At 40.6% G+C, this 12,780-nt stretch overlaps 1 protein-coding gene across 1 annotated transcript; it reads right to left on the bottom strand.

The window, feature by feature from the left end:
* Positions 1-6,328: 6,328 nt before the first annotated feature.
* On the bottom strand, positions 6,329-9,346 carry LOC138873899 (uncharacterized). The gene is made up of 6 exons (XM_070152386.1): positions 9,110-9,346; positions 8,854-8,876; positions 8,159-8,730; positions 7,811-8,113; positions 6,769-7,110; positions 6,329-6,609 (listed from the first exon to the last, which is right to left on the bottom strand). The coding sequence occupies exons 1-6, from the start codon at positions 9,344-9,346 to the stop codon at positions 6,329-6,331; spliced, it is 1,758 nt and encodes a 585-aa protein (XP_070008487.1).
* Between the last annotated feature and the right edge of the window lie 3,434 nt (positions 9,347-12,780).

The raw sequence follows: 12,780 nt of genomic DNA, 5'->3' as shown, positions 1-12,780 counted from the left end.
TGACTCTTTTATTATTGATCTGCGAAAACATAGTCCGGATAAGAAATTCTGTTAACCGGGGAGAAGCTGTAAGGCATTCCCCGAGTCCCGTGATTCTAGCACGGTCGCTTTATTGACTATATTTGGCTTATACTACTTTTTGGATAACTTGTGTTTTATTGGTTCTCATCTTTTACCTATGTCCGCTTTATTGCTTGATTAAAATTATGAAAAAAAGTTATCTTGAAATAAGTTACGCGTTCTAATACTTATTTTGTTACATATCACAATTATGCCACGGAGACCATACACATAGCCATGATATTTAATTATTTAAAGCGCACCTAAATAAACTAGCGCACTTGAAGTATTTTCCTAAACTAATTTAAGATTATTGTAAGGCCAAAAGTTATGGAATTGTTTGTGGAAAAAGTGTATGATTTTAGATATTTGAATAAATAAATTATCATATACCAATACCCTACATCCCAACAATTGAAGCCTAAACTTATTAGTGTCCAAATCTTCCAAACTTTTAGCAAGTTTAAATACTATATTTTCAGAAACATGATTAAACATATAACATTTAAGGATTGATTTACATTATTATTTATAAAGTTTAAAGATAAATAAATAAAATCACATAAAATAAGATAAAAAAAGAGAGGGAAGAATAAACCTTTTAATGCAAGATTTCCAATTAAATGAGTCTCCAAGAATATGTGCAATAACTCAGACGAACGCCGAACAAGCATAAGCAAAGATGGTCATCAAAGCCGGTGAACAGAGTTCCAACGGAATCCTCGACCTCGACTGTTAACACCACTCTTTGGCGTGTAAAAGGGGATGTTTTGAAGTATTTTTTGTTGGGTTTTGGGGTGTTGAATTGCTGAAAATTTTCGAAAGAAAGAGGAATAAAGAACAACACGAGTAGAAATTGTCGTAGCGTAGAAGAAGAAAAAAAATTGTTTCTCTCAATTCTCCCCTCTTTTCTCTCCTTTCTCCCTTTTCTCCTCAGATTTTCTCTTCTATTTATAGCAAAATTTTCGAAATTTTTCAGATTTTTTTTAAAAATAATTTATTATTTTTTAATTAAAAGAAATTCCACTTACAATTTGCTTTTCTTTTTTATAAAAAGAAATCCCACCTTTATTTACTTTTATTTTTTAAATTCCAATTTTAATTACTTTTATCTTATTTAAAATCTCACTTTTGTTTTATTTTTAAAAGAGGATTCCACTTATTTTACTTTTCTTAAAAAAATAATCCACTTTCTTTTGCTTTTCTTATAAAAATTCTACTTTATTTTACTTTAATTTTTTTTAATTTTCAGCTACATTAATATTTATTTTTTAATTCCAACTTTCTTTACTTTTTATTTTTTAAAAATTTTCACAAAACTTTACTTTTAATTTTTCACTTTCTTTTACTTTTTAAAAGAGAATTCCACCCACTTTTACTTTTATTCTTTTATTCCATACTTCCCTTTTTCTTATTTTTTATATCTCATCCGAAAATTAAATTTTTTTTTAAATATTTTTCGGATATTTTTTATTATTTTAAAAATAAAAAATAAATTAAAATAATAGTAATAGTAATAATTCACCTTTTAAAATTTTGTATTTTTACCCTATAATAAAAAGTGTAACAAAGCTAAAAATTGTAGGTTAAAACCCCAAAAATATTTACATAGAAGAAGTGACAAAATTAAATATTGTCAAAAATTAGGTGCTCACAGCTGCCCCTCTTTGTTTGGAAACATGAAGAGTTTTCGAGCAAAGATAAGGTGAGCCATGTAACTAATTTTTGAACATATCTTTATTCAAAAGGGAAGAAATAAGGATAAGAGAAAAGAGAAAGGGTGCAACCGAGTCTTGGTTTTGGACAACCTACATATCCCGGGTTATAGGGGAATCAGGTCGCGTGTAGTTCAAGGAGAACTGTGGAATGATGAGTTGAAAAGTCGAGTGAGGTTCCGTCAAGTCTCCGGTCCGTAAGTCTGTTATTACATAAAAAAAAACTGAACAAGCCTATCAACTATGAGTTACAAGATTTCTATCTATGAGTCTACTGAAGCTTGATCTTGAGTCTTGGATGGTTCTTCCTACAGGCTCTGATCTGAATCTTGATGCTCGTTAGCTGCAACCGCTGGTTCATTCTTCTTCGGCTTTTCAGATCAAAACGGAACATGCAGAGCTTGTGACTTCAACTATGTCTTGAGCAATCCACATCTTTCCTTCTCTTCTGCACTTTGGATTCACTTCTTTTCCTTTTTCTTTATTCTGGATTGAGACTCATTCTTTGGGCATCTCGAACCCTGTGCCTCGAGGTAAAACCTGCTCAGACACCAAAGCAAATAAACGAACGAAATTGTTCTGCCCTAGTTTTCACTAAAAACATTTCGTGAGTTATTGTAACAAAATTCTAAACTACTTCTTTATTGAAAGCAATAAAATCAGGATTGTGTATCCTTGAGAAAAAGGGATTAGGGAGTGGGCCCTATATCTATACTAAAAGTCTACTAGGGAGTGGAGACCCTCTGTTGGAAAGCTCAGCTAGGGATTAGCGTACCCTATAATGGTAAAGGAAATGTAACCCGGGGTTGGTGCCATGTATTACTGAAAAGGAAATGTAACAAGGGGTTAACACCATATATTACTGAAAAGGAAATGTAACCAGGGGTTGGTGCCATGTATTATTGAAAAGGAAATATAACCAGGGGTTGGCACCCTGTATTACTGACCAAAAAAAAATGTTGAATCCCCCTGGGTGATAAAGTTCTACCTGGGTTAAACTAACAAAAGCAAATCTAGGCGAAGAGTACTTCTACCCGAAAACTATGAGCCGGATCTCCCCAGGCAAAAAGGTTCTACATGGGTTAAGCTAATGTAAAACAACCTGAGCGAAGAGTACTTCTACCCGGAACAATGAGCTGGATCCCCCTAGGCGAAAAAGGTTCTACCTGGGTTAAGCTACATAAAAATAACCTGAACTATGAACTGGACCCCCCTAGGCGAAAAAGTTCTACCTGGGTTAAGCTAATGTAAAACAACCTGAACGAAGAGTACTTCTACCCGGAACTATAAGCTGGATCCCCTAGGCGAAAAGGTTCTACCTGGGTTAAGCTAATGTAAAAACAACCTGAGCGAAGAGTACTTCTACCCGGAACTATAAGATGGATCCCCTTAGGCGAAAAGGTTCTACCTGGGTTAAGCTAATGTAAAAACAACCTGAGCGAAGAGTACTTCTACCCGGAAATATGAGCTGGATCCCCCTAGGCAAAAAAGTTCTACCTGGGTTAAGCTACGTAAAAATAACCTGAGCGAAGAGTACTTCTACCCGGAACTATGAGCTGGATCCCCCTAGGAGAAAAGGTTCTACCTGGATTAAGCTAATGTAAAACAACCTGAGCGAAGAGTACTTCTACCCGAAAATATGAGATGGATCCCCCTAGGCGAAAAGGGTCTACCTGGGTTAAGCTAATGTAAAAACAAACCTGAGCAAATAGTACTTCTACCCGGAAATATGAGCTGGATCCCCCAGGCGAAAAGGTTCTTCCTGGGTTAAGCTACATAAAAATAACCTGAGCGAAGAGTACTTCTACCCGGAACTATGGGCTGGATCCCCCTAGGCGAAAAGGTTCTACCTGGGTTAAGCTACGTAAAAATAACCTGAGCGAAGAGTACTTCTACCCGGAACTATGAGTTGGATCCCCCTAGGGTAAAATGTTCTACCTGGGTTAAGCTAATGTAAAATAACCTGAGCGAAAAGTACTTCTACCCGAAAATATGAGCTGGATCCCCCTAGGCGAAAAGGTTCTACCTGGGTTAAGCTACGTAAAAATAAGAGGTGGGAACAATAGTGACGTATGCCAAAAGTAAAAGAAAAATGGAGATTTTAAGGAACTTATGTTTTGTGACATTCGTTATTTTAGAATCACCATTCTGCATGCTTTGTTCCTGCTTCAAACAAAGAAAAATTTGTGAGTTTTCAAAGTGGTGGTTGGTTTGTGGCCTTGATGCCCTGAGTAGCTTGGTTCACGGCTACTGCTGTCGAAGAACCTATTCTGTCAGCGTGGTAACGAGATGTCCATGGTACCGCTACCCTTGTCTCTAAGGCAAGGCTATTTTTTCTTTAAAATCAAGCTCAGTTGTCTTGCACCCAGTATCAGTTTGTGTCCGTAGTGCTTATCAACTTTTCTTATGAAGCAGGTTTTCCTTAGGCGACCTTTTCAGTTTCTTTGAGACACTTTATTCGCTTTATCAAATGAGATCACATATGTATTTGTGCCTTCGTCAATGCCATATATGCCCCAAATTGTGCTTGACATTACAGGGAAACTGTATCTAATTTTGCAGCCCTTTCTTTGCTTCGATTTTGATGCAGGATTAGACCGAAAGGGACTCAAAGAAAAATTATGGGTAAAAATAGAATAATAATTGGAAGGGAAAAAGAATTGTGCTTAAACAAAAGGTGTCCCTTTCGCGGAAAGGAATATGGAGACTTATCTAGAGGTATGTGCCGACTTCAATGAATGATGACATGCATTTTGGACTGGACGCCTGATCTGTCTAATCTGTCTAATTCTCAAAATCTGCCGCAAATGCTCATCTTGAATTTGTCTTGGTTGTGCTCATGCCGTAGAATCGAAGACCCTTATTCGGCTAGTAGCGCCCTTTGCAGGTTTTCGTTAACTAACCTCTCTCATTTCTCTACTAACCGTCGCCTTATGGTGCCCATCTGGGTTTTTACCAATAAGACTCTCTTATCTCTTTGTTCACTGTTGCCTTATAGTGCCCGTACAGGTTTTCACTGATAAGACTCTCTCATATTTTTGTTGACTAAGATACTGCATGAGGGAGGTTACCCAACGCCCTTGGCATGTGAACTTCAAACATTCTCAAACATATCGATCAGAAACTCTTAAAAGGTAAAAAGGCGAAATGAACCTTGAAACAAATTACAACTTTTGGAAACCGTTTTTATAGAAAAACCGTGAAATAAAACAAACTTCTGCCCCAGTTTTGGAGTACTAGGAATATGGGTTTTTTGTTCTGATGGGACTGAACCAGGGTAAGGCTGCCTACGTATCCTTTCGGAATCAGGTCTCATGTAGTTCAATGCAAGGATTTGTTTTGGCTTTTTTGCTTTTTTTTTTCAAGTACACAGGTAGACAAATACGGATCAAAAGGCTTAACAAAAGGGTGACACCTATTTGGAGTAGCGAGCAAATGATAGCCTTTGTCACTTCAATCTGAGAAAATCAATGCATGAAATTCTACAGTGGGTATATATTAGACATAATATCTTTTGACTGCATCTGCGTTAATAGTCATGTCTGGTACCCGTCCTTCTTCATCTGCCAAGTGCAAAGCCCCTTTTGGTAACACTTTCTTGATATGTAGGGTCCTTGCCAGTTCGGGGCGAACTTTCCTTTAGCTTCCACCTGGTGTGGAAGGATGCGTTTCAACACCAGCTGGCCTACCTCAAACTGCCTTGGGTGCACTTTCTTATTGTAAGCGCGTGCCATTCTTTGCTGGTACAACTGGCCAAAACACACTGCTGCTAGCCGTTTTTCATCGATCAACATCAGTTGTTCTAATCGGGTCTTGACCCACTCAGTGTCTTCAATCTCTGATTCCATAATAATTCGGAGAGAGGGAATTTAGACTTCAGCGGGTATTACAGCTTCAGTTCCATATACAAGCAGATACAGAGTTGCACCAACAGATGTGCGAACAGTCGTGTGGTATCCCAAAAGAGCAAAAGGCAGCTTTTCATGCCATTGCCTGGAACCTTGGATCATCTTCCGAAGAATCTTCTTGATGTTCTTGTTTGCCGCTTCAATGGCTCCATTGGCTTTTGGCCGGTAAAGGGTAGAATGGCGATGCATGATTTTATATTGTTCGCATACCTCCTTCATCAAATGACTATTTAGATTGGCTGCATTGTCAGTGATAATGGTCTTTGGGATACCAAAGCGACAGATGATGTTGGAGTGAATGAAATCTACCACTGCTTTCTTGGTGACTGCTTTGAAAGTGACAGCCTCCACCCACTTGGTGAAGTAATCAATTGCAACCAAAATGAATCTATGCCCATTTGAAGCCTTTGGCTCGATTGGCCCAATGACATCCATTCCCCAAGCAATGAACGACCAAGGAAAGGACATGGGATGCAACTCCGAAGGAGGCGAGTGAATCAGATCACCATGAATCTGGCATTGGTGACACTTGCGAACAAATCTGAAGCAATCTCGCTCCATAGTAAGCCAATAATACCCTGCCCGCAGAATCTTCTTTGCCAAAACATATCCATTCATGTGAGGTCCGCATACCCCTGAATGCACTTAACTCATGATCCACTCTGCTTCTGTAGCACCTATGCATCTCAACAAGTTTAAATCTGGGGTCCTCTTGTACAGAATTTCCCCATTCAGGAAGAAACCATTGGCGAGCCGCCTTATAGTTCTTTTTTGATCTCCTTTGGCATGCTCTGGATATTCTCTTGTTTTCAGGAATCGTTTGATGTCATGATACCATGTTTCACCATCTGGTTCTGTCTCGATTGTATTGCAGTAACCGTGATGATTCCGAACTTGGATTTCTAGTGGGTCAACATGAGTGTTGCCTGGATAAGGGAGCATCGAGGCTAAAGTGGCCAAGGCATCAGCTAGCTCGTTGTGAAACCTGGGAATGTACCTGAACTCGATGGATCTGAATCTTTTGCTCAAGTCTCGCACACATTGTCTGTACGGAATAAGCTTGATGTCTCGAGTCTCCTATTCACCTTGGGCTTGTCGGATAATCAAGTCAGAATCTCCCATAACCAATAGTTCATGCACATCCAGATCGATGGCCATTTTCAAACCCATGATACAAGCTTCGTATTCTGCCGTATTATTGGTACAGAAGAACCGAAGTCGGGCTATTGCAGGGTAATGATGTCCAATAGGTGAGATGAGGATTGCCCCGATCCCAACTCCTTTGATGTTGACAGCCCCATCAAAATACATTTTCCATACAGGGTGATCGTCTGAAACTACTTCCTCTATTGAGTTGACCTCTTCGTCTGGGAAGTATGTGGTAAGTGGCCTGTACTCATCATCAACTGGATTCTCTGCAAAATGATCTGCCAAAGCCTATGCTTTCATCGTGGTGTGAGTGACATAGACGATGTCGAACTCTGTGAGTAGGATTTGCCATTTTGCGAGCCTGCCAGTGGGCATTGGCTTTTGGAAGATGTACTTCAAAGGATCCATTCTGGATATGAGGTAAGTAGTGTAGGCCAAAAAATAATGTCTCAGCTTCTGAGCGACCCAAGTCAAGACACAACATGTCCTTTCTAAAAGGGTGTACTTAACCTCATAATTGGTGAACTTCTTGCTCAAATAGTAGATTACTTGTTCCTTTTTACATGTTGAATCATGTTGCCCCAGAACACATCAAAGGAATTATCCATCACTGATAGATAAAAAAACAAAGGCCTACCAAGTTCAGGTGGGACCAGTACAAGGGGTTTTGACAGATAATCTTTGATCCTGTCAAAGGCTTTTTGGCAATCGTCCGTCCACTTGATAGCGACATCATTTTTTAGCAACTTAAAGATGGGCTCGCATGTGGTTGTGAGCTGAGAAATGAACCTACTGATGTAGTTCAACCTCCCGAGTAAACTCATGACTTCCTTTTTGTTCTTCGGAGGTGGCAAATCTCGAATGGATTTTATCTTAGATGGATCCAGTTCAATGCCTCTTCGGCTGACTATAAAACCGAGGAGTTTCCCAGATGGAACCCCATATGTGCACTTGGCTGGATTAAGCTTAAGGTCATACCTTCTAAGCCGTTCGAAGAACTTTTCAAATCGCACACGTGATCAGCATGTGTCTTTGATTTTATGATGACATCATCGACATATACTGCAATCTCTTTATGCATCATGTCGTGAAAAATGGTGGTCATGGCCCTCATGTAAGTTGCCCCTGCATTCTTTAAACCGAGTGGCATGACCCTGTAACAATAAGTACCCCATGGAGTGGTAAAAGCAGTTTTTTCTGCATCATCTTCATTCATTAGAATTTGGTGGTACCCAGCATAGCAATCCACGAATGATTGTATCTCATGCTTTGCGCAATTATCTACAAGAATGTGGATATTTGGCAAAGGAATATTATCCTTTGGACTTGCTTTGTTCAGGTCCCTGTAGTCAACACAGACTCTGGTCTTTCCATCTTTCTTCGGCACAGGCACAACATTCGCCACCCAGGTGGTGTATCGGACAGCTCTGATCACATTGGCGTTCAGTTGCTTCATTATTTCCTCTTTGATTTTGTCACTCACACCTGTTTTAAATTTTCGTTGCTTTTGTTGGACTGGTGGAAAATCAGGATACGTAGGAAGCTCATGAACTACTAGATCGACACTTAAACCCGACATATCATCGTAAGACCAAGCAAACACATCTCTGTATTCAAATAAAAGTTGAATCAAAGCATCTCTGGTTTTCTGTTCGGTGTGAATGCTTATCTTCATTTCTCTAATTTCTTCAAAACTTCCGATATTAATTGGCTCAGTTTCATTGAGGTTGGGCTTAGGCTTGTTTTCAAATTGTTCCAACTCTCTTTTTATTTCCTCAACAACCTCATCTTCATCATATTCCACCTCTTGATACATTATTTCGATATTAGACAACTTTTTAAGATCTGGGCGTGAATTCCTCATGCATGTCATGTTATTAAAGCCGACATTAACAAAACTGAAATGGAAATAAAATGACAGGAATTAGGAAAAGGGAAAGATACAAAACTTAATACGAAACTGAGCTGCATTCATTGAATTCGAAAGGATAGAAGGGTTAACATTAAAATAAAACAATCACACTGAGATGTTTGGATTACAACCCTGAAAGTAACCCAAAAATACAAAAAAGAAGCTGCAAAAGCAAACTACCAAGACTCCTTCCTTGTGGGGAGAGGAGTTGCTTCCTAGTTGGTGAGCATGGTGTCTGGGTCAATTAGTTGCATATCGGCACGACTAGTGCCTTCACCGGCCTGGATCATATTCACTTCAGAAAACATCTAACTGAGGTCATGGCAAATTTCATTAATGTTTGCATGCGCCGAGGAATTTTGAACCTCTTGGAGTCGTGGCTTGACAAAAGTGTAGAAAATGTGAGGGATAGGTTGTTGCAAGACCCATCCATGCTTTTTGTGGTGCTTGGCTTTGTTTTTGTCTGCTTGTGTTAGCCTGAAGCCTAAGCCAAAAGTATCCCGATTACCGAACGGAGAAATAGGCTCTGAAATTCCTTGCAATGATGCCCCCAAGCCTTTCCCTGGCTCATAACCTTGTCTCATCATAATCGCAGCCACCATTATAGATGTGGTGGAAAGAGAGGATGCAAAATGGGCTTTTCTTCCTTAACATGGTCCACAGAAACCACTTCGAAAGCTTGATAGACAATGGACTCACACCCTTCCTTGGCCTCAACGCACAGGATTAACGGGTCTTTATAAATGGATGACTCGTCTTCTCCGTGAACAATAATCGCTTGCCTATTGTGTTCGAACTTGACCATCTGATGCAATGTGGATGGCACAGCTCGAGCCATATGTATCCATGGCCTTCCAAGAAGAAAGTTATAAGAAGTTTCCATGTCCACTACTTGGAAGACAATTTCAAAGTCAACCGGCCCAATCGTCATAGTGAGGTTGATCTCCCCAATGGTATCTCTCGTTGAACCATCAAAAGCCCGGATGCGAACATTCCTGGGTCGGATTCTGTCTGTGTTGATCTTCATGCCTTGCAAAGTAGAGAGAGAGCATACATCTACACTCGAGCCTCTATCGACCATGACTTGCTTTACATAATGCCCCTCACATTTGACGACCAAGTGCAAAGCCCTATTGTGCCCGGATCCTTCCTCGGGAAGTTCATCATCAGTAATGGAGATTCTGTTTACCTCGAAAAATCTATTGGCCATCTTCTCCAACTCATTCACTGTGGTCTTCTCTGAGACATGTGCCTCGTTTAAGGTCTTGATTAGTACACGTGCATGCTCTTTTAAGTGTAGGAGCAGAGATAGTAGAGAAAATTGGGCAGGAGTCTTTCTTAGCTGTTCAATGATTGAGTAGTCATGAACTTTCATCTTTTTCAAAAACTCTTCTGCCTCTTCTTCCATGACAGATTTCTTTATTGGCAATTGTCCCTCTCTGATTTTCTTGACCTTCCTCAGCTCCTCTAGAGAGTAACACTTCCCTGATCGAGTCAAACCTCCAGTTTCCCCCACTTCTTCTATGATTTCCTTGCCTTTGTACGTCATCACAGTTTTGTTGTAGTTCCAAGGAATGGTTTTTGTATTTGTCACAGGGGGTTACATGGCAGGTCTGATTATGATCAGCTTTGTTATACCGTTTGTACTGCCCTGTTTCTGTCTTGTGATGGGGTAGACTCCAAGGACATACAACTTTGGGCTTGGAACATTAGAGAGAACTTCCAATATCGTGACCTTGGGAACAAATAAAGTTACATTTTCTGAACTCGGGGCGCCTTTCACAAACAATGGCACATCTTGGATCGGACTTACATCCCATTTGGTTCCCTCTTGAATTGTTCCCACGGTCATCTCTGCCCGATTAAATGGCCTGCATTCCAGATCCCGTCCAATCATTCCTACAAAATGAGCATCGTTGTGTGCTGGCAATGATTTGTTTGTAACATTGGTAGGTTATTTGCCATTTGTTACCACAATTAACTTTTCACTGATGAGTCTTTCTATAGCTCTTTATAGAGTCCAATAGTCATCCGTGTTATACCCCGGGGCACCTGAATGATATTCACATCTAGCATTTGCTTGAAATCTATGTGAATCGGGATGCATATGGTGGGGAGAGATGGGTCCAATCACGCCCATCTGTTTCAGCTTCCGGAAAAGACTAGAGTATGGTTCAGCCAATGGGGTGAAATTTTCCACCGGACACTGCTCTCGACAGTAATCCTGCCTAGGATGAGCATTGTAGGGTGCCAAAAAATTTTGTTGCTGAGGTCGGGGGGCCCTTGGAGCTGGCGCATGTACCTGTTGATTGGGAGGCCGAGCATATGATTGAGCATTGAACACTGTATATTGCGGTGGGCCCATCGAGTATTGAGGAATCAACGGGGGATAATAATGTTGAGGGTAGCTGGATTGCCCCTGCTGAACTTGCACATAATGGTGCGATGCCCCTCTTTTAAACTCCCTAGATCCCGAAGCCATCATGGACCCTTCATCTCTTCTCTTTCTATTTACTAAACCTCCCGACCCAGTTTGGATAGCTTGGGTGGTGGCTTTGATAGCAGTTTGACTTACAATTCTACCTGTCTTGAGGCCATTTTCGACCATCTCCCCTATTTTGATTGCTTCTGCAAAAGGTCTACCCATCGCAGACATCATGTTCTGAAAGTAATTAGGCTCTTGAGCTTCCAGAAAAACAGTGATCAACTCGTGATTATCCATGGGTGGCTTAACTCTAGACGCTTGCTCCCTCCACTTGATGGCATATTCCCTAAAACGTTCGATCGGCTTTTTCTTCATATTGGACAAAGAATTATGATCCGGTGCAATATCAATGTTGTATTGGAATTGCTACGAAGGCCTGGGCCATGTCGTCCCAGACATGCCAGTGAGATATGTCCTGGTCAATGAACCACTCAGTGGCTACCCCTATAAGACTTTCTCCAAAATATGGCATCAACAATTCTTCTTTTCCGCCTACACCCCTCAGCTGGTTACAGTACCTTTTCAAGTGGGCGATAGGGTCGCCGTGTCCATCATACTTCTCGAATTTTGGGGTCTTGAAACCTGGTGGCAAATGGATGTGAGAGAACATACACAGATCATTGAACGAGACACTTTTGTGACCACCTATTCCCTGTATGTTCTTTATGTTTTGTTCAAGACTTTTCACTTTCCTGGCCATCTCATCCGGCTCACTTGTCTTTGCAGGCTTTTCATTTTCTGCTGGTGACTTGTACTGAGGAGTCTGATTGTAGGGGCTGAGGCCCTGAAAGACATATTTGGGGAGTAGTTTGGCCATCATAAACCTGAGGTAGTGGCTCGTTGTTGGGTCTCGTCACAGGTGGTGGTGGTATTGTATATACCAGTGCGCCAGACACAACTAGAGGGGTGTTCTAAACGGTGCGACTGGAGATCGCATATTAAAAGTACCGGGGGCAGCATGGAGGCTGTAGTTTGGCACATACCCTGGTAGTAGAATGGGATTGCTCGTTGCATGGAGCGGTGTCTGAGTATCCTGGGGTATGGTGGATGTTCCCTCTAAAGGACCCTGGGGTGGAGGTCGACCGGAAACCCAAGCTTGATATACATCTAACAGTTGTTGTCTCAATTTTCTTATTTCTTACGACTCTTGCTCAACTGACTGACCCTGCGGATTGTCACTGACCAACTCGATTTCATTGTTGTTATCCATTACTACTGGTCCCTTAGATCTTGTGAAGTAATGATGTGTTGCCAGATTAACCACAAACTAACCACCTTAAACTTACTCTCTATAAGGGACAACAAACGTGTTAGGGTTAGACATTTTATAGATATGAATTACACATAACATGCCACGCTCCTAACATCATCACCGTTTCTAAAATACATTTTGGAAGGCTTCATGTTTTATTCCGACTTATCAAGTTGCTTCCTATTAGCGCCTTCCCCCCCTTTTTTTTTATCAAGTTACACTCCCCCCATTTTGATCCCAACTTAGATTCATTGAAAAATATTTTGATCGAACCTTTTGTGGGTTGCCTACGTATCATG

The sequence above is a fragment of the Nicotiana sylvestris genome, chromosome 7, assembly GCF_000393655.2.
Source record: "Nicotiana sylvestris chromosome 7, ASM39365v2, whole genome shotgun sequence".
Classification (NCBI taxonomy): Eukaryota; Viridiplantae; Streptophyta; class Magnoliopsida; order Solanales; family Solanaceae; genus Nicotiana; species Nicotiana sylvestris.
This window is presented reverse-complemented; position numbering and strand designations above follow the sequence as displayed.

Coding starts and splice junctions, on each gene's coding strand:
- LOC138873899 (XM_070152386.1), bottom strand. CDS start 9,346: ATGGTGGCTGCGATTATGATGAGACAAGGTTATGAGCCAGGGAAAGGC. Junction 8,731..8,853: donor TGTAATCCAAACATCTCAGT/GTGATTGTTTTA, acceptor TTTCCATTTCAG/TTTTGTTAATGTCGGCTTTA. Junction 8,114..8,158: donor CAGGGACCTGAACAAAGCAA/GTCCAAAGGATA, acceptor ACATTCTTGTAG/ATAATTGCGCAAAGCATGAG.